The sequence below is a fragment of the Anopheles merus genome, chromosome 2R, assembly GCF_017562075.2.
Source record: "Anopheles merus strain MAF chromosome 2R, AmerM5.1, whole genome shotgun sequence".
Taxonomy (NCBI): Eukaryota; Metazoa; Arthropoda; class Insecta; order Diptera; family Culicidae; genus Anopheles; species Anopheles merus.
In genome coordinates, this window is record NC_054082.1 from 40,373,778 (window position 1) to 40,392,599 (window position 18,822).

General features: G+C 51.6%; 1 protein-coding gene across 2 annotated transcripts; it reads left to right on the forward strand.

Annotated features, from left to right (window-relative positions):
* The first annotated feature begins 654 nt into the window (after positions 1-654).
* On the forward strand, positions 655-18,501 carry LOC121588670 (ubiquitin carboxyl-terminal hydrolase puf). Of its 2 annotated transcripts, none has more exons than XM_041906873.1 (17): positions 655-1,374; positions 1,576-3,426; positions 3,501-3,555; positions 3,628-4,597; positions 4,685-8,794; positions 9,055-9,978; positions 10,094-11,613; positions 11,694-11,817; positions 11,899-12,086; positions 12,168-12,438; positions 12,516-13,373; positions 13,473-13,663; positions 13,945-14,926; positions 15,005-15,219; positions 15,304-15,427; positions 15,504-15,711; positions 15,830-18,501. In XM_041906873.1, the coding sequence occupies exons 1-17, from the start codon at positions 1,332-1,334 to the stop codon at positions 17,026-17,028; spliced, it is 13,833 nt and encodes a 4,610-aa protein (XP_041762807.1). In that variant the 5' UTR covers positions 655-1,331; the 3' UTR covers positions 17,029-18,501. The 2 variants fall into 2 exon arrangements, with proteins under 2 accessions (XP_041762807.1, XP_041762808.1); XM_041906874.1 differs by having other exon boundaries at positions 3,631-4,597.
* Positions 18,502-18,822: the final 321 nt, after the last annotated feature.

The following is an 18,822-nucleotide window of genomic DNA, read 5'->3' on the forward strand; positions in this document are numbered from 1 at the left end:
TTGCATTAATGTTTTTTGTTATAAAACAAGTATCTTTTGCACAAATTTAATTCAAAATGCATTAAGAACTTTAAGGAAATTCAAAAAGAGCATACAATATTTCAAAGAATTAAAATATTTGCAAAAAACACATGGAGCTGTCAAATTTAGAGGAATCGCGTACTGCGAATTCGCGTATATCGAGTATCGCGTACTGCGGATAATTGCTGTATAACGAGGAATGTAGAAAAAATAAACACTTCTCTGTCCGGAAATATGCCCGTGACAAAATGTAAACAACAAGTTTTTGTTTCCAAACAAGTCAATTGAAATTGAAACAAATAGTGTGCAGTATCCCACAGCTATCCAACCTCGTTTTCGAAATGTCAAACCAATGTTTGGGATTTTAGGATTTTTTTTTCTTGGAGTTTGGTTTGAATAATTATACTATACCTAGATTTTCAGGGTTCAAATGCATTCTAAATCAAATTGATTTTCAAAATACTACTTTTTATGCATCAGCATCAGGGTAACGAAATGAAATAACGAACAACATGTTTGAATATAAAAACAGCAACATTCGAACATGCAACCGATTTGACGTTTGATTTTAGACAGGCAGATTGGCGGAAGAAGACAACAGCGCAGTAAATTCCAAGAAGTTCACCATATCCCGTTAGGAGGCGTAGAAGAGATAGCGATACACCAATGAAAGCGAGTACACCATGTGCACGAAAGTAACAGGAAGAGCGTACAACAGCACAGTTCTAGCAGAAGAATAAGACTCACGGACTGGAAAAAAAGGTTTGAACGGAAAATGTCTTGCCCACTGCAAGTTGAGTGAGAAATGTTTTCTCCGGTGCGCGTTTGAATGAACCGTCGGATCTTGGTTGCCCTGGCTTGGTGCTAGTGCCGGTGCATGTGCGTACATTTGTGGTAGTATTTGCGAAAGTTTCGCTCGCCAGCAGACTTTGCGGAACCTGCAACATAGTGATCTTCGACGTCGTCGTCGCCGTCGTCGTTAGGAAGAGGGTGGCGCAGCGGAAGGCAGGAACAGGCAGGCATCAGCAGCGAGCGGTACAAAGCGGCAACGAAGACAACGGCGATGAAAGAAACAAGAGTTTGACAGCGAATGACAGCAGCAAATAGGAAGAAAGAAAGTGGTGAAAGAACTCCTGCCGAACAGCAAGAGAGTTAGTCTAGAGTGAAAAAATATTTCATATTACGTTGCAATTGGCGAACATTGTGGCAAACAGAACTGACCCGCAGCCCTCTCGGATGGTGCCCATCGGCGGAGAAACAGTACACGCTAGCAACAAGCCTCCGTGCGGGGAAAACAAGGGACTGCGAAAATGTGCGATGTTTGCTCCGGGTTTCTGAATCTTCTTGTTTCGTGTAAGTACCGTGCACGCTGTACACTGGCTGGCTCAACACACTCCGTTGACAGCTTGAGGCCGTTGTCGGTGTTGGTGGCCAACACCATTGTTGTCCCCAGCTAAACAACGAGGCGCTGAGACAACATGTTGTCTGCAACGCTTTCCCGACCGATGCGTGTCTCACCTTCTTGTTTTGCTCTCGCTTTTACCCATTTTCTAGACGAGTCCAGATTGCACGGCAGCAATGACACCGATCAACCGGTGTTCCTGCAGAAGCGCGAGGTGGAAATCGTTCTCAACTACATCCAAACGTGGCCGAACAGGCAGTGTATGTGCTGCTATCGGGATGTGAAAAACTTCGAGCGGTTCAACCTGGTGCTGCAGGGTATAATCTGTTTTACCGTGCACCAGCTGAAACACATTCGCAAGCTGTTGGCACAAAACCAGCTGCAGGCATCGGCGAGCGCGACCGGAACTGGACAGACGCTGCCCGGTGCTGCGAATGAGTCGGAGGCGTCGGGTGCATCGGACCCAGGTGGCAGCAATGCTGCCGAGGATGGGAACGAAAAGACGGGAACCGATGGTCAGGCACCAACCTGTAAGTCTCCAACGGACAGCGCCGACTGTGGACAGGCGGATGTCACTTCCAAGGAGGCAGAGCATAGTGGTGCTGGCGAGGCGGGCGTATCGAAGCATGCGCCCACTGATGACGGGAGACATGCCGAAAGGCAGCAGTCGGCGGTTACGAACAACCAACACACGATGGACGAACAGTGGACACTGCTGGACGTGGAGAAGCTGCTGATTCTGGTGTCGAAGGTGTTCCTGCTAAATTTCCCTCTGTACGTCGCGTACAAGCACAGTGTGCACACGCGCCTGGAGGACGTTTCTCCGCAGGAGGTGCAATCCCTCAGCCTGTTCTGCGATTTGCATGAGACCGAAATTTCGGCCTTCCTGCTGCGCAACGTTTCGCTGTTCTGCAACTACGGCGGCTTTGAGGCAATGATGCACTGCTTTGACCAGCCCGGACTGCCCGTCTCGACGGCCCATGCCATCACGGCCACGAGCTCCAACATTAAGCTGTGGATCAACTACCGCTCCACCATGCAGCTGTTCATCCCGTTGCGCGTGAAGGTGCTGCAGTACATGTGCCGGCTGTCCGATCAGGACCTCCGGTCGCCGGCCACAAAATCGATGGCCGACTTCATGTGGACCGCCATCAAGGATCCTTTCGATTCGCAAATTACGTTCGACACGGAGGGGCTGGCGCTAGCGTTCAAGTACTTCACGTCCTCCACGCTCACGATGCGCCTGGCGGGCATGGCGCAGATCAACGCGCACATCAACATGTTCAACGACATCTGCACCTCGGAAACCGTGTCCGAGGTGGAGGCAGTCGGGCTGAAGCTGGCCAACTGGCTGTCCGAGAACCAGATCATCTCGCACCTGTTCGGACCGAACCTGCACGTGGAGGTTATCAAGCAGTCGCACATCGTGCTGAACTTTCTAGCGGTCGAAAATCAGATCACCGAGGAGCACATTACGCTGATGTGGCAGGCGGCCCAGCTAAAGCACTGCTCGAAGACGATCTACGACATCTTGCCCTCGTTGGTGAAGAACCTCGCACCGACACCGGCGACCCACCTGTACTCGCTGCTGTGCCGGCTGGACCCGAAGGAGCATACGGAGCAGAGCATCTACATTACGTCCGCACTGACGAAGCTGATATGGATGCGGGACTGCTCGCGGCAAACGCTCATCGATATGAGCAAGTCGGCTGGCAACACCATAAATGATATTGCGACGGGCCGCGGGGATTATAACGAGCTGCCATCCAGCTCGGAGAACAGCGTTAGCGTCGATGGCACCAACAGCGAGGACGAGCATCCCGAGGATGACAGTTCCGATCCGGATGTGCCATCATCGGTGGTGCCAGTGGTGGTAGCCGGTGGCCATAAGCCGCCTGGACCGATTCTGGGCATGGTTCCGGACCGCGAGGGAGAATCCGACAATGGGGCTCCTCCTTGCAAGCAAGCGCGCCATAAAATTTGTTGTGATGAAACTACGGATGGTAAGTCTCTTGGGGGGAACCTTTTTTGATTGCATTTGGGTTAATTTGGATCCCTTTTAAATTAAACTTTACAGACAGCATCAAGGTAGAACCAGATATTTACAATGTTCAGAGAAATAAGGAGAAAATGTAAGTACACGCAGTTACTTGTTGTGAACAAAGCGCACACAATTAAAACGAACAATTGCGATTCGGTTACAGAAGAATTCCTCTAATGACACGCTCGATCAACACGTTCAACGAGGAAGGTACGAGCAGTGACGATGGCATCGATATGGATGAGGCGTTTTTAATGCGCAAAAAGCTGCGCAAAAAACGTCGCAAAATAAGCGGACTCACGCGCAAAGAGTTGCAAGAGCTGCACGAAAGCGTTTCGGACGTGGAGGATAGTGATCTGCTCGCTGCGATGCTACCGGACAGCGACTGTAGCGATAACAACCTGCAGACTTCCGTGTTGCGCCACATTCAACAGCAGCAGCAGCAGCAGCAACAGCAGGCGCAGCAGCATCACCATCATCATCACCATCACCATGGTGGCCCGCTCGGTCCAGGCATCGTTGGTATGAGCGAAAGGGAGCAGCAGCTAGTTGCCCGTGCCGGTAACAGCCTGATGGGCGCGGCAGGGGTCGCATCGCTCGGCGATGATGTATCCAGTTTCATGGGCGCCATGGGGGAGGGTCGGCTGATCAACTTCCTGAATGCGGCGGATGCGGCAGACCACGATGGCAGCTGTTCGTCGCCGATGAGCAACAAGTCGGAAAAGAACATGGCCGACTTTGACGACGAAGACTCACCGTGCGAGGAGGAGCTGGCACAGTTGGCGGCACGTGCCGAATCGCTGCACCAAGGATTTCCCATCTCGAGACCGCGCTCGATTGGAACGGTGGCCGGTCCGTCGCCGTTACGCGCTGGCGCTGCCGGAATGGGCATGATGAAACATTTACCTCATCAGCACTCGCCCGGAATGCATCGAATGGGGGCAAACAATGGAGCGATAAAGATGGGGAAAGGGGGATCTACGAAGACGAAAGACATTCTGCAGGCAACAGCAGCGGCTGCCGCTTCGGCCGGCCCCGTGGGTACGATGATGATCGGTACACCCTACCGCTTCCCGGATGTGTGCCTTCCGGGCAATACATTGCTGTGGGATCTTCTTCAGGATGATAAGATTGTAAGTACAAGTTTGTTTTCCTTCGATTCGTTATGTTTTTCTTGAACCATTGCTCTAATGCTGTAATTTGTCTCGAACGTCGCGCAGGGACAGCTGGGCGAATCGATCGCACTGGAGGCGGAGAAAGTTCTCGGCACGTTGCTTTGCTTCCACACGGACAAGCACATTCGCACACGGTTCATCGAAGGCTGTTTGCAAAATCTGGCCGATAATCGAAGCGTGGTGACGAGCTTGAAGCTGCTGCCCAAGCTGTTTGCATCGTTCCAGCAGTTCCGCGACGTGACCACGCACCAGGTGGTGCTGTGGTCGGAACGACAGCATCGCATGATGTTTCATTTCTTCAACAATTTGAAACACTACACGTCAACGTTTCGAAACAGTGCTGGCGCAGCCAGTGTAGTACTACCACCGTCCGATGGCACCGGACAGTGCGGACCGCTTTATTCGCACGTAACCCAGATCCAGGTGCGGCTGCAGTTCCTCACGTCCGTCTTTAGTGACGTCGGTTCGCCGAGAAGTTTTCGCCTGACGCTGAACCAGGTGGACAGCCTGTGGGCCTGTCTGGCCAACGATCCAGAGTGCAGCGATTGTCTGTTTTCCTGGCTGCAGGCCCAGGTGAAGGGCGGCGACACCCATGCGCTCGGATTGAACGCAATACAGCATCTGTATCTGAAGCGCCTGTCGGAGCTGAAACCGGAAGGCATTTCGATGGTTGCGTTGGGCCTGTTTCAACAGCTGTTCACCCTCGGCCGGGAGGAGATTTTCGGCCAACCGGTTGACGGTGGCGAGCGCGATCGTGAAACGGACACGGTCGGCATGGAGCACCTGTGGAAGATAGCTTTGCGGGCAACCAACACCGACGTGTCGCTGTCAGCCATCCAGTACATCAACACTTACTACATGGAGAAGCAGCTGAAGTACGAGCACCAGTTTGTGGCACAGTGTATGAACCATCTGTCGCAGGCGGTCGAGGAGCTGAATCAACATTCGGACAACAACGGGCCGGCCACCGAGTATGCGCTGATGTGCGTGCAGCGTGCGCTGATGCTGCTCAACACGCATCTCGACACATTCCGGCGACGATACGCTTACCATTTGCGTCGCTGGGCCCTCGAAGGCAAAGACATAGGGGCACACAGTGCCCTGCGCACGGAGGGCCCCGGTCCGCCGATTAGAATTGTGCTGCAGCCGGCGGGCGTGCCGGACAAATCGTTTCTCAACATGCACGCGAGCGATCTGGTGGCCGACCTGAAGGCGGAAATTGCCAAATGGTGGGAAAAGTATCAAGCTGTCCCGCAGGCGAAAACAGCCCCTGCCAACAACACCAGCACTCCAGGCAGTGGGGGCGAGCAGAACAGTGCGGGTGGTGGCAGTCCGGCCCCGGTGCTGGGGCTGCTGCTAAACGATGGACCGCTGAGAATCATCACGCAGGGTCAGGAGATCACGTCCGAGTACGATGAGCGCAGCCTGGCGGACGTGGGTTTTAAAGATAATCAGATGGTGTACGTGTCGCTCGGTGGACGCAGTGGCCGCAGGCGCGAGCAGAGCGAAAATCCTTCCATGCAGCCGCCGCCCCCGAAGGACTGTCTGCCGACGCTGCTGCTGCTAAAGCCACCGTACTTTGAGCAGCTGTTCCGTTTGATGCAAACGCTGGGCGACATGAAAATCAGCACCACGGGAGAGCGCTGCCAGCCCAACACCAAGGCACAGTTGCTGTCGCGTCGCGTCTGGGACATACTCGCAATGCTGCCCACGTGTCCTTCCTTTTTCAGCACGCTGAAAAATCTGTCCTTCAAATGTGCAGCTCGGCCGAAAACGGACGAACAGTGCGAGGAAGAGTTGGGCGAAGCGAAGCTACCACAGCAGAGAGGTGACGAAAGTGCAGAAGGCTCTGTCAAGGAAACAGATCCCCTACTAGGGGGTTGTTACACGCTGGAGGAAATTCTTGATCCGTACAACCTGCAAAAGTTCATGTACGCCCTGCACATTGTGGAGAGCCTGTGTAAATCGAAGTTTGTGGGCAATTGTTGTGGCAGTGGTGCCGGTGGCGTGATGCACTTAAAGCAGGTTCCATTCACCGAGGGTGGCAACAATCGTGCCACGGTGGGAGTGGCCGGGACAAGCTCCAAAACGCTGTTGGTTAAGAATCAACTAAAGCTGAAGATTTCCTCTTCTAAGTCGCTGAAAATGCAACAGCAAAGTGGTATCCCAAGGCAGGAAACGTCCGTTGCCGCAGCAACCAGCAATCGATCGCCATCAAAGGGCGGCAAACGGGTGGATTTTGCACCCACCTCACCAGGGCCGGGTGTAGTGAAACCAACGCCATTGTGTAGTGAGGACGAACGTTCGGCCGTACTGGCCAAGGACAGAGCGGACGAGAGTGCGGAAAATAAGGAAAACACACCGAACTGCGACGGGGCTACGAGCAAGCTAGAAGAGCAACGAACAGGTGAAACGCAGCAAGCGATTGAATGTGAGCCAGAAGGGGCGAATGCAGGAAACGCTCAGCAAGACCCCGTGCAGGTAGATGAACCGAAAAAGTCTGAGCGCAACCGAGACGCGGAAGCAGATCGGAACGAATCCTGCGCCAGTTCGTCGCGCGTAGTCGAGTGGAGCGATGAGTTTATGCGTTGCGGTGGGTTGGCCCACCTGTATCGCATCTTCCTCTCCGGTGTGCTGCAAAAATCTACCGACGGGTCGGACGAGAGCGAATTGAACGAGTGGCGGCACGACTGTCTGGCTTCGTTGCTGCGTATCATGTGTCTGCTAGGCATGGATGAGCTGAAGGCCACCGAAGCGGAAGGGAATGCGATTTTGATTCCACCGCTGAATCGCGAAACACTTGCCCTGTTCGAACCGCGGCCAACGCTCGAGCGCATTGCGTCGATCCTGAACGAGGAATCGCTTCCGGTCAATCCCAACCTGTTCAAGACGGGCCTGTTCGGTCGGCCGCAGGTCATACATTACGCGATGAATCTGCTCGTCTGCTATGCGCACTCGTGCAAGGAGGTGCGCCGGCTGCTCTGGACCATCGAGGCAAACTCGCTCTGGCTGCAGCGTTTGATACTGGACGATCCCGAGCCGGCCGTACGGCGGGAGGCTTGCGCTGCACTTTACCGGCTCTGCCTGGGCAATGCGCAAACGTACTACGAACTGATGGCGCCGCTGCTTTCGAAGCTGGTGGCACTGTTGCCGCTGGCAGAAAACATGAAACCACAAGCGCTGACCGGTGGACCGGGCGGCGGTATCTACGGCGCGCTCCTGTCGGCGGGAGACGAAACAAAGGAACCGTACGGTCCGGCTTGTCGAGACTATTTCTGGCTGCTGTGCCGACTGGTAGACGCACTTTCGCCCGAGCTTTTGCGGGGCAATGCTGGCCACTCGGCGGGCGATGAGCTGCAGCCGCGCGATGCGATTGGACTGGACGATATGTGTCAGCAGGTGGCGCGCAGCATTCTCGAGCGCGATTATCTGGAGAGCCGGCACGGCAGCCCCGACGATGGACTGTTCGGGCTGCTCAATCTGATGGCCAACCTGCTAAAGTTCGATCCCGCGTTCAAGTACAGCCTCGTCGGGCAGGAGTTCATGATCAGCGTGTTCTGCTGCCTGTTCGAGCTGCCCTCGCCGGAGGACCGGGAAAAGCCAAAGTGTAAGAGCCACGCTGCACGGGCGGCGGCCTACGATTTGCTGGTGGAGATGTGTCGCAATGCGCCGAAAAATTATCTCCTACTGCACGGCAAGTTAATGCAGCAGCACCGTGCCGGACCGCACTCGCCGTACCCGTGGGACTACTGGCCGCAGGACGAGGGACGCTCGGAGTGTGGCTACGTCGGTTTGACGAACCTCGGCGCCACCTGCTACATGGCGTCGTGCATTCAGCATCTCTTCATGACGCCCCAGACACGGGACGCCATTCTGTCCATCTCGACCGACGCACCGCAGAAGCATAAGGCTACCCTGTGCGAGCTGCAGCGCATGTTCGCCTACCTGATGGAGTCGGAACGCAAGGCGTACTGTCCGCGATCGTTCTGCCGGGTGTATCAGATGGACCATCAGCCGCTGAACACGGGCGAGCAGAAGGATATGGCAGAGTTCTTCATCGATCTCGTATCGAAGTTGGAGGAGATGACGCCGGACTTGAAGAATCTGGTCAAACGCATCTTTTGCGGTGTCATCAGCAATAATGTTGTGTCCTTAGTGAGTTTTAGTGCACAAAGAGTGCGCCTGCACAGCACCGTGAGACAGTGACTCATCTCAATGGCGCTGTAAGGGCGTGCATTGAGATGAGCTTCCATCGCATGTTTGACTAAGAAGCTGTTGACCGAAACGAAAGATTGGCCAAACTATTTGCTGCGCTCAAACGAGTGGCGCAGCAAGACTCAATCTTTGCTTTGGGTCGATAATTTTGAAGCATCCCTCGGGTAATAATATTTCCCTTTCTTTTTTTTCATTTTCAGGACTGTGGACATGTGAGTAGAACGCTGGAAGAATTTTACACCGTCCGTTGCCAGGTGGCAGATATGCGCAATTTGCACGAATCGCTCGACGAAGTAACGGTCAAGGATACGCTCGAGGGTGACAACATGTACACATGTTCGCAGTGCGGGAAGAAGGTGCGTGCCGAAAAGCGTGCCTGCTTCAAGAAGCTACCCCAGATTCTGTGCTTCAACACAATGCGCTACACGTTCAACATGGTCACCATGCTGAAGGAAAAGGTGAACACGCACTTTTCCTTCCCGATGCGGCTGGACATGTCGGGCTATGTGGAGAAAACGCTAATGCCGCACCACTACCAGGAGGAAAAGCGAAAATCGCAGATGCGCCGATCACACTCGCGCAACGTAAGCGAATCGTCCGCCACGGGAGAGGTGAACCCTGCCGGTACGTCTGGGCTGGACGATAATAGTAGCAGCAGTGCCAGCAGCAGCACCAGCACCGGCTTGATGAGCACAGGCAGTGAGTTTGGCAACGGTGGTAATAAAACGAACGGCCCCGCACCGGCGGTAGAGAAGCAGCAAGAGAGCGAAGACGTTGAGATGAAGAATGCAAGCTCGGACGAGAAGGAGGGTGCCGATGATAGGAAGAATGATTCATCGAACGGTAACCTTAGCGACAGCAGCAATGGAGACCTGCAGCGCCAGCAGCAAACGATGGACGAGGAAGAATCGGAAGACTTCAATGAGCACTACGAGTACGATCTTGTCGGCGTAACGGTTCACACAGGCAATGCGGACGGTGGGCATTACTACAGCTTTATCAAGGAGCGCAACGAGGACGGCGATCCGAACCACCAGGAACGCTGGTTCCTCTTCAACGATGCCGAAGTGAAGTTGTTCGATCCATCGCAAATTGCGGCTGAATGTTTTGGTGGAGAAATGACGGTAAGTGTTCCGGATTGGTACGAGAAACATATGCCCTCACACTTTGGTTTTACCAGAATATGGTTGTGCTTAAACTTTCTGATGTTTTCCTTCCCTCGTACATTTTCAATTGCAGAGTAAAACGTACGACTCGGTGGCGGAAAAATACTTGGATTTTAGCTTCGAGAAAACGAACTCCGCGTACATGCTGTTCTACGAATGGCGTTCGAACAAGGGCAAAAACGTGCAGCGTGACCAGGCAGACGAACAGCAAGCCACGAACAGCGCTACGACTGCAGCTTCTACAGAGAAACGATCCTCTACTGCATCAAATAGCAGTGTGGATAGCGATAAAAGAACTTTAAATAATGCAACTACCGGCAGTTCCGGACGGTCTCCCACTAAAAACCCGATCAAATCCGCTGTCGTGTCGGAAAGGGGAGGTTCCAGCAAGCAGCAAGACCCAACGCCAGAGCTATCGGACGGTGGCCATTTCTCGAACCGAAAAGCCACCATGCCGTCCCAAAGTTCTTCCTTCAGTTCGACTCCATTTTCCATGTCGCAAGCGTCGTTTTCGGCGGCCTCGCCTCTGCCAGCGACGACTGCAGCTACTAGTGGTGGACCCTCTTTCAAAGCGGTACCGAATACCAATAGCAAAGCTGCCCTAGCGCAAGACCCGTTGCCATCGAACCTGGGGCCATCGAAGGATTGTCATCAGCCTGTCTATGCTACAGCAGTGGGTCAAGGTCCGGCATCAGCAAGAAACGAACGTGATCAAGAGACTGAACAATTCATCCAACAACCTAGTGAAGTAGCTAAACAAAGTAATAATCTAAGTAAATGTGATATAGATACTAAGCACGCTAGCACTGCTAGAATACCATCAACGACATCATCACAGCAGCAGCAGCAGGAAGTTGAGGTGACATCCACCAGAGTGGTCAGTCCGACGCCAACGACCGCATCCCTTGCCAGCACTGCTTCACTGTCGCCAACGTCAACCGCGTCGACCGCTTCCGTTGCTTCAGCGGGAGCCGCTCCCACAGCGATTACAGTTCCCACCACTGTGCCAAGTGCTCAAAGTGTACCGTCGACGGTGTCCGTGTCCACGTCCTTACACCCGGTAATTGTGCCACCGTTGGCAGGATCATCCATCTCGACGGCGCCGGTATCGTCCTGCATGGGTGTGCTGGGTGGGCCAGGGCCAGCAGCAGTAGCAGCCTCATCGGTCATCGGTTTCCAGGGATCGACATCGTCTGCAACGTCACCGTCAGCCATGCTACATGGCGTCGTTCCGGAACCGGCACCATCCTCGTACTCATCGATATCATCCCTGTCGGCTCTGACGGCCACCGTGGGGGGTAACATCGCGCTGCCTATGGCAGCCGTCGTCGGACCAACGCCTGGTGGGCCAGGATCGTCCTTCAGCGCCGTTGCAACACACGCCGTACTGCAGTCTTCAAGCTCGCCCGGTTGTTCCAGCAGTTCGGGCAGTGGAAGCTCCGGTAGTTCGGGGCTGGTAATGGTGAATCGGATCAACCACTCGAACAAACGTCTCCGCCGCCGGCCCCTATCTAAGGAGCTAGAGGAGTGGATATGGCAGGATAATCGGCACTTCCTGCAGGACCGCAACATCTTCGAGCACACGTACTTTAAGTAAGTGTAAAATGCACCTACACAAAGCATTGAATTTTAGTGCAATGGTAATTTATGCTTGGTTATGGTTTCTGTTTTAGCTTCATGTGGCAAATTTGTGGCCAGATTCCGCAAAATCTGCTGGCGCTACCGGATATAACGTGCATCGCGGCTCAACTGTCAGTGTCGTTTTTTATCGAAACATTTATACACGCAAAGGAAAAGGTACGTTATCATCATCCCCTCTCTGCGGAACCCATTTTACTAACTTATTCGCTTTCTTTTTCCCTGTATCTGTATCCACAGCCAACGATGGTGTTATGGGTAGAGTTACTAACAAAACAGTTCAACGCCAGCCAGGAAGCATGCGAATGGTTTCTCAGCCATATGTCGGCCGAACCTTGGTGGCCTGTACAGGTGCTAATACAATGTCCAAATCAGATGGTTCGTCAGATGTTCCAGCGACTAGTGATACATGTAATACAGCGTTTAAGGTAGTGTATGAGTGTAAATTGGCACGTTGTGCTGGAGTTGCGTTTGCTACACCACTGCGGTTCGTTTTGTATCTCCCCCAGACAAAGTCACTGTAGTCTGTATCTGAAGGCAGAAACCGACCTAGACGGAAATGAAATAATCGGCAATGTGTCGTGCGTGACGCGCTTCATCAAATCGCTCATCATGTTGATGGAGCACGGTGCAAAAGCACATTCGCGACATCTGTCCGAGTTCTTCGGCTTGCTGTACGAATTTTCTCGAATGGGCGAGGAGGAGGCATTGTTTTTGCTGCGCATTAACGTGATACGAAGTGTGGCCGATTTTTACCTCGGTCATAAAGGGCAGGAATGCGTAAGTGAATGTGAATGCATACGCCCTTGACTGTTCTGAATAACGTTTACCCATGTTTGTTTGCACTGCCGTTTCAGATGGACGCCAATTCGGACAATGAGGAAAATTCTTCGGACGAAGCACTAACGGTAGACAAATCGCGGCCAGCCTCGTTGGACAAAATGATTGCACTAGTGGCATCGCTAGTGGAACGGTCCCGAGGACCGGATCTGCGGCTGCACCTGTCCGCCCGCGACTACAATGCGATCGCCGGTGGTAAAGGATTCCCGTTCTTGTATCAGCAAATCAAGGACAACATCAACCCGCAGCAGACGCGCCATCTAATCCACGCACTGTGTAGATGTGACGAGCGGCTCGCTAGCCAAATCATAGCCATGCTGTTCACCGCCGTCACGAAGCACACGGAGCTGTGCGGGCCATTTTTCAAGCTTATTACCCTGCTCACGGAATCTTCCGGTGGTCCGTCGGGGCTACCGTGCTTCTCGCAGCTCGTCCTGCAGCGTGTCTGGGATGCGGCCGAGTACTGTCCGCAGTCGGCCCTGGACTGGCTGGCCGTGCAGGCCCCACGCAACAAGATCGTCCACAACTGGATCCTGCAGTCAGCCGACAGCTGGGTGGAGCGGTTCCTGCTGGCACACGGAAACGCACGGGTCCGGAATGCTGCTGCTTATCTGCTGGTATCTCTAGTGCCTTCGCAAAGCTTCCGCAACAACTATCGAGCGACATCGCACCACAAGCTATCGATGCACGTGTTTCAGCATCGCGAAATCTCCTGCGAAGCCCAACTTATCCTGCACACTATACTGAACATGCTGCTGCTACTACTTCGTTCGGCGCGCAACTACACCGACATTAACGTGCACGGCACGAGCAAGTTTACCGCGTATTTTAATCTTCTAACTTACTGTTTGGTATCCAAGACGGAGAAGCTTATGGTACAGTATCGTACACGGCAGCGGTTCAAATGGTTAGCACGACAGCGAACAGCGAACTAATGATGGTCTGGTGCCACCTTTTCCCGTTTATCGTTACAGGTTGGACCACACTTAAGGGCGCTGTGGGACCTATTTCACCCGAGGCTGTCGGAACCGGCTGTACCGGCACATCACAATAAGCAAGCGTTGCTTGCGTTCTGGTATCAGGCCACACTTGACTGTCCAGAAAATGCGAGCCTCGTAGCAAACTGTCCAGACATAACGAGGAACATTGCATTTAACTACATTTTGTGAGTACTAAAAGCATATCTTGCCCCCGTTAATTGACGAAAATAACCTCTTTAGAGTTTATTTTTTCTAATTAAATAAACCCATTTGAAATTTATTTCTTGAAACATTTTATGAAATCTAATAAAATCTGGTAAATTTGACAGTTCGTTTAGTAGTGATACAAAATATACAACAAACGATCTGTTATTATATGTTCATGCATTACTTTTCGACGAAGTGTTTTTCAGTAAGGCATCACAATTTGTCTGTCTAATTGCCGCATATCTTTCTCATTTTGTAGAGCTGACCATGACGATACGGAAATAGTGACTTACAACCGTGCAATGTTACCAGTGTACTATGGTTTGCTGCGAATGTGCTGCCAGCAAAGCCGCCTGCTGACCCGACAGCTAGCCGCTCACCAGAACCTGCAATGGGCGTTCAAAAACATCACGCCACATCCGACCCAATACCCGTTAGCCGTCGACGAGCTCTTCCGGCTGATGACGCTGTTTGCCCAGCGACACCCAGAAGCGAGTGAGGCCGAACAGCGCGACGTGACCATCTTCCGGCGGACGACGTTAACTGCCTACCTGAATGGACTGGATGCGCGGGTGTCCTGGGGTACGCTCATAGCGGCGCTGCGCATTCTCGTAGACAACGATGACGACCGCCTGTACGTGGTGCTGAACGGTGGCATAACGCTTTGCTTCGACGCGCTGCACACACTGCACTCGATGTACCACGAGGCCACGGCATGCCACGTGTACGGCGATCTGCAGGAACTGCTGACGGAGGTAATACTGCTGATCAATACCCTGCGGGCAAGTAGCCGCGAGCAGAAGAAGCGCCCGCAGCCGGCCTTGATGAAGGGACTGCCGGATGCCGTCCGGCGATTGGCAACGCTGCTGAACACATTCAATCCACCCGAGATGCGTAACCTGGCGCTGGAGGTGCTGAAGGAGCTGGTTAAGTGTGCTCCACCGGACATCATTACGACGGTGCTGGTACCGCTGCTAACGAGCTGCCATGCACCGCACGTGCATCACCTAATTCATCAGGCAAACAGTGCCGGAAGCGGTAGCGCGGCGGCGACGGCCAATGCAGCCGCTGCATCAGCTGCAGCAGCTGCTGCTGCTGCTGCCTCGTCCATCGGGCCGCTCGGTTCGTACTTTCCGCGGCGTGGAATGAAAGCCGCCTGGCCACCGGTGTCAAAAAATACACCCCGTCCACCGAAAGCAATGGTGCAGATGAACATTCCACAGTCACAGATTTGTGAAAAGGTTAGTATTTTTGCCTACTTCATTAACGGTGGCGACACGAAGAGATTTTACCGTTATTTGTTTGTTTCTGTTTTGCAGGGTTTGGACAAGGATTTTGATCTTGCACTTGAACTGTTCTATCGACCGTACCACGAATTTCTTGACATAATGTTCCGCGTGGCGGTTACATCGAACCACTTTACGGAACCATTGGTACACCTGTCGCTGTTGACCGGAATCGAAGGCGTAGTGCTGCACTTTAACATCTTTGCAAAGTTTTGGGTTGGGATCTATAACAACAAAACAACACACCGGTAAGTTCGCAGGCCTAACTGGGGAGGAAAGGGACAGGATGTAGATATTCATCTCCAATACCTTCTCTATCGAAATCCGTCCAGATATGCTGATATGCTCATCAAGAACCCACTGCTCATTGATTACATCGACAACATACTGAGAGACGAAAGACTTTCGCTCAATGATCCCATCATAGCGAATTTTATCGAAATCTACTATCCAAAGGTAAATCTCTCGGCAATATCGCGATCCTTTTGCTGAACGAATCGCTGATTACAATGTGTTTGTGTGTGTGTTTTAGATAAAATCTCGTCTTGTGGTGCCACGCCTGTTGGAATCCATCTGTCAGCTGCTGCCGGACAAGAACAATCTGGAGGATATATGCGGCGATCTGCAGGCGATACGCATCATTGGCCAGCGCACGGGAATTCCAAGCTCTGTCAAGGGTGCGCTACAGAACTCGCTGCATGCCGTGCTAACAAAGTTCAAGGATGAAATCTACAGTGACGGTATGTGGATCCTAAAAAGAGAGCAAATTGCCAACAACAACCTGCAGGATGCTGCTGGTACATCATCGGGAGTGCAAAAAATCTAACGATTGCTTGTGTCTGTTCATCTTATTTTTAGAAGAAGTACCAACGAAAAAGCGGAAAGTTACAGTGCCACACATAACGATACATCCGGTTGTGCGATCACCATCCTCCGGTGGGAATGTGTCTGCAGCCCAAGTGCTAACGGAGACGGGACAATCCGCAGCAGGTGTAGCGGCGGCAAGCGTATCCGAGGCGACGTTGGCCAAAGCTACGCGACTAAAGGAAACCATACCACCCTCGATTGAAATAACGGTACAAAATAAACCCACCCCTTCCGTGGGTGCTGCAGTTGGGGCTGGCGGTAGTGGTGGTGGAGTGATAAAACAGCCAATCGGAGCAGAAAGCCCAAGCTCCTCGAATGAGGCACGAAATCAACCGACCTCGTCGAAGAACCCAGCCCCCGAGACGGCTGCAGTGGTTTCTGAAGCATTGCAATCAATACAACCGTCGTCACCTGGTGGTGGAGAAAAGGAAGCAGAAAAGGCCGGTGAACAGTCAGCGGGTGAGAATGATATCATCGGACCCACGGCATTGGACGCCGTTACCACCAGTGAGCAGAACCTGAACCAGCAACAGCAGCAAAAGCAACAGGAACAGTACCTGCGTAATTTGGTGAAAGACATTGAGAGCCATATTGAGCTAATATTTGAGTGTTTGGACGATGACGAGGGTGAGAATGCGAACGATACCAACAATGCTAAACCCCACCACCACCAACCGCAGCACGATGAAACGGTCGAACGGCAGCCAGCAACGAGTGGAAAAGTACTACCCGAAAACCATGCAACCAGCAACAACCCGCCCACTAAGACCGAGTCCAGCTCCACCACGGCGTCGATGGGTGCTTCTATGTCGACTTCCAGCGCTGCAGAAGGTATGGAGCAAGGTGACGATCTCACAGTAGCTAGCAGTAGCAGCACCAGTGCTGGCTGTCAAACCGCAGTCGACGAAACTTTGGCTGCAGCGGAGGAAGTAGCCGCGCGGTGTAAGTCAGGCGACAATGGCGACACTGGACGGCAGTCGCCAACTGCTAGTAAGTTGCAAAAGAAAACAATCGAATCGCAGGAACCGCAGGGAATTGGTGTAACCAGCAGTAGTAGTAGCGGTGAGGGTGGTTTTGTGGTGGCTGGAACACAACCACAGTTAGACACGCAGGACACTAACTCCCAGGTAGGTCCAGAAACGTCAGGTAAGGAAAATACTTCATCCACATCAGATACAATTGAGGATTGAGCGATGGAAAGAAAGGAGGAAATAGGAGAAGAAAAACGTTAAATAGTAAGGTGCTAGAAAACAGATAATGAATGAATGATTGAAAGAGAGACAGTGAAATAGAGAGAGAGAGAGTGAGAAAGAGAAGGATAGAGAGAGCCCTACTAGGTAGCGAAGGACTGGGAGGTCTATCGATGAGGGGTCGATTCTGCATTCTGCCTCCCCAAATAGATTGCTCATACAGGAATTTGAATCTAAAACAACGGTGTAGGATTGACCCGAACTTCTCGTCCGATCGAATGAAATAATCACGTTTAAGGTATAATGTTTAGTTGCTAATATTGTATCGTGTATAAGTTTGTTTTCCCCTTCTATCGCTGTCATGCTGGTGACGTGCATTATCATTATCCTATTATTTTTATTATTATTATTATCATCATTGCAATAATTATACTTTCCCCCGTACAACAGCATCCGCATTTCCGCTCGTTCGGTTAGCACTGCTTCGGAGAGACGTACGTTAATTAATATCGATCACAAACATCACTGATAGTAGGACGAGGGACGTTGATTGTAATAATCGTCCGACAACTCAGAACCTAGCTGTGTCGGAGCAGAGAAGAGGAGATTCATTTTACTAGCGGATGGTCAAGCGAGGATACGCTGCGTGCAGGAAGGCCTGCACGTGCAAAGGGAAACAGCCACTGGCAGTTGTTACACAGAGAGGCATTAACACGCGCATTGTGATGAATGATTACGGAACGATCGTACATCTCGATTGCACTTAATTTGCGATTAACAGTGTGAAATAAATTTCACAAATATATTCTTGGTGTAGGTGATAAGGGAAACAGAGGAACGATAGCGGTTGAACGCAACGGAGAAGACACTTAAAACACGAACGACGAGTCCCCTTCCTCATTCTGGTCTAATGTTCACCGGTTACTAGGATACGTTCTTCATTTCGCTCCATGCGCCGTCGAAATATTACAGAGTTTTATCGTTTTTATCAGTTTTCTTTTGCAACTGTCCAATGGGCAGGGGACACGGTAAACTTACCTGCCCATGTGCACGTGCATTGTTGAGTCGATTTGTCTGTTATAGATCACTGCGCAGCGATTATAATGCGTTTTTCTTTCTTTCATTTTTATTAAATGTATTTAACCTTTTCGCTCTCTCGCCTTCTCTTTGGTTCAAAGCATTCGGTGGTCACTGTTTTCGGCTACAAAACGAACGCAGGTTTGAAAATAGTACTACGATAGTATGAAGGTGGTTAGGGAGGGGGGGGGGGAGCTGCCGACACTCAATGCTCTGAGTGTGCAGCAACACAGTGGCTAACAATGGAAAATGCGCGAAAAAATATCGTATTTATTATAAATCTAGCTAGTCTAAAAATTTCCTTTTTTTCTTTATTATTATTATTATTATGATTATCATCAGCAAATTCTTTTATGTTTAATTATTAAAATTATTATCGTACATCGATGGTAAACAGATGAAACGGTGTCTCGATCGATCGTCGTTGCGTTTATCTTACATCCGAAGTCGTTGTGCATTGAAGAGAGTAGGTAATTCTAATCACGAGTAGCGTCATCCAGTGCAACAAATGTTAAAATTTCGGCCCATTTTTCGACTCAGTTTTGGTGCTGAAATCTATAATAATGCAGATAGTAATAGGCTCTGTTTTGTCAGCAGCATGCACTTTGATCCTGTGGCATCTTTCTCTTCAAACTTCGAAGAGTAAAGAGAAGTTAGGAGTGAAAGATTGGAGGATCTTCTGGATTGAAGCATCGACCAGGACCTTAAGTGATGGTT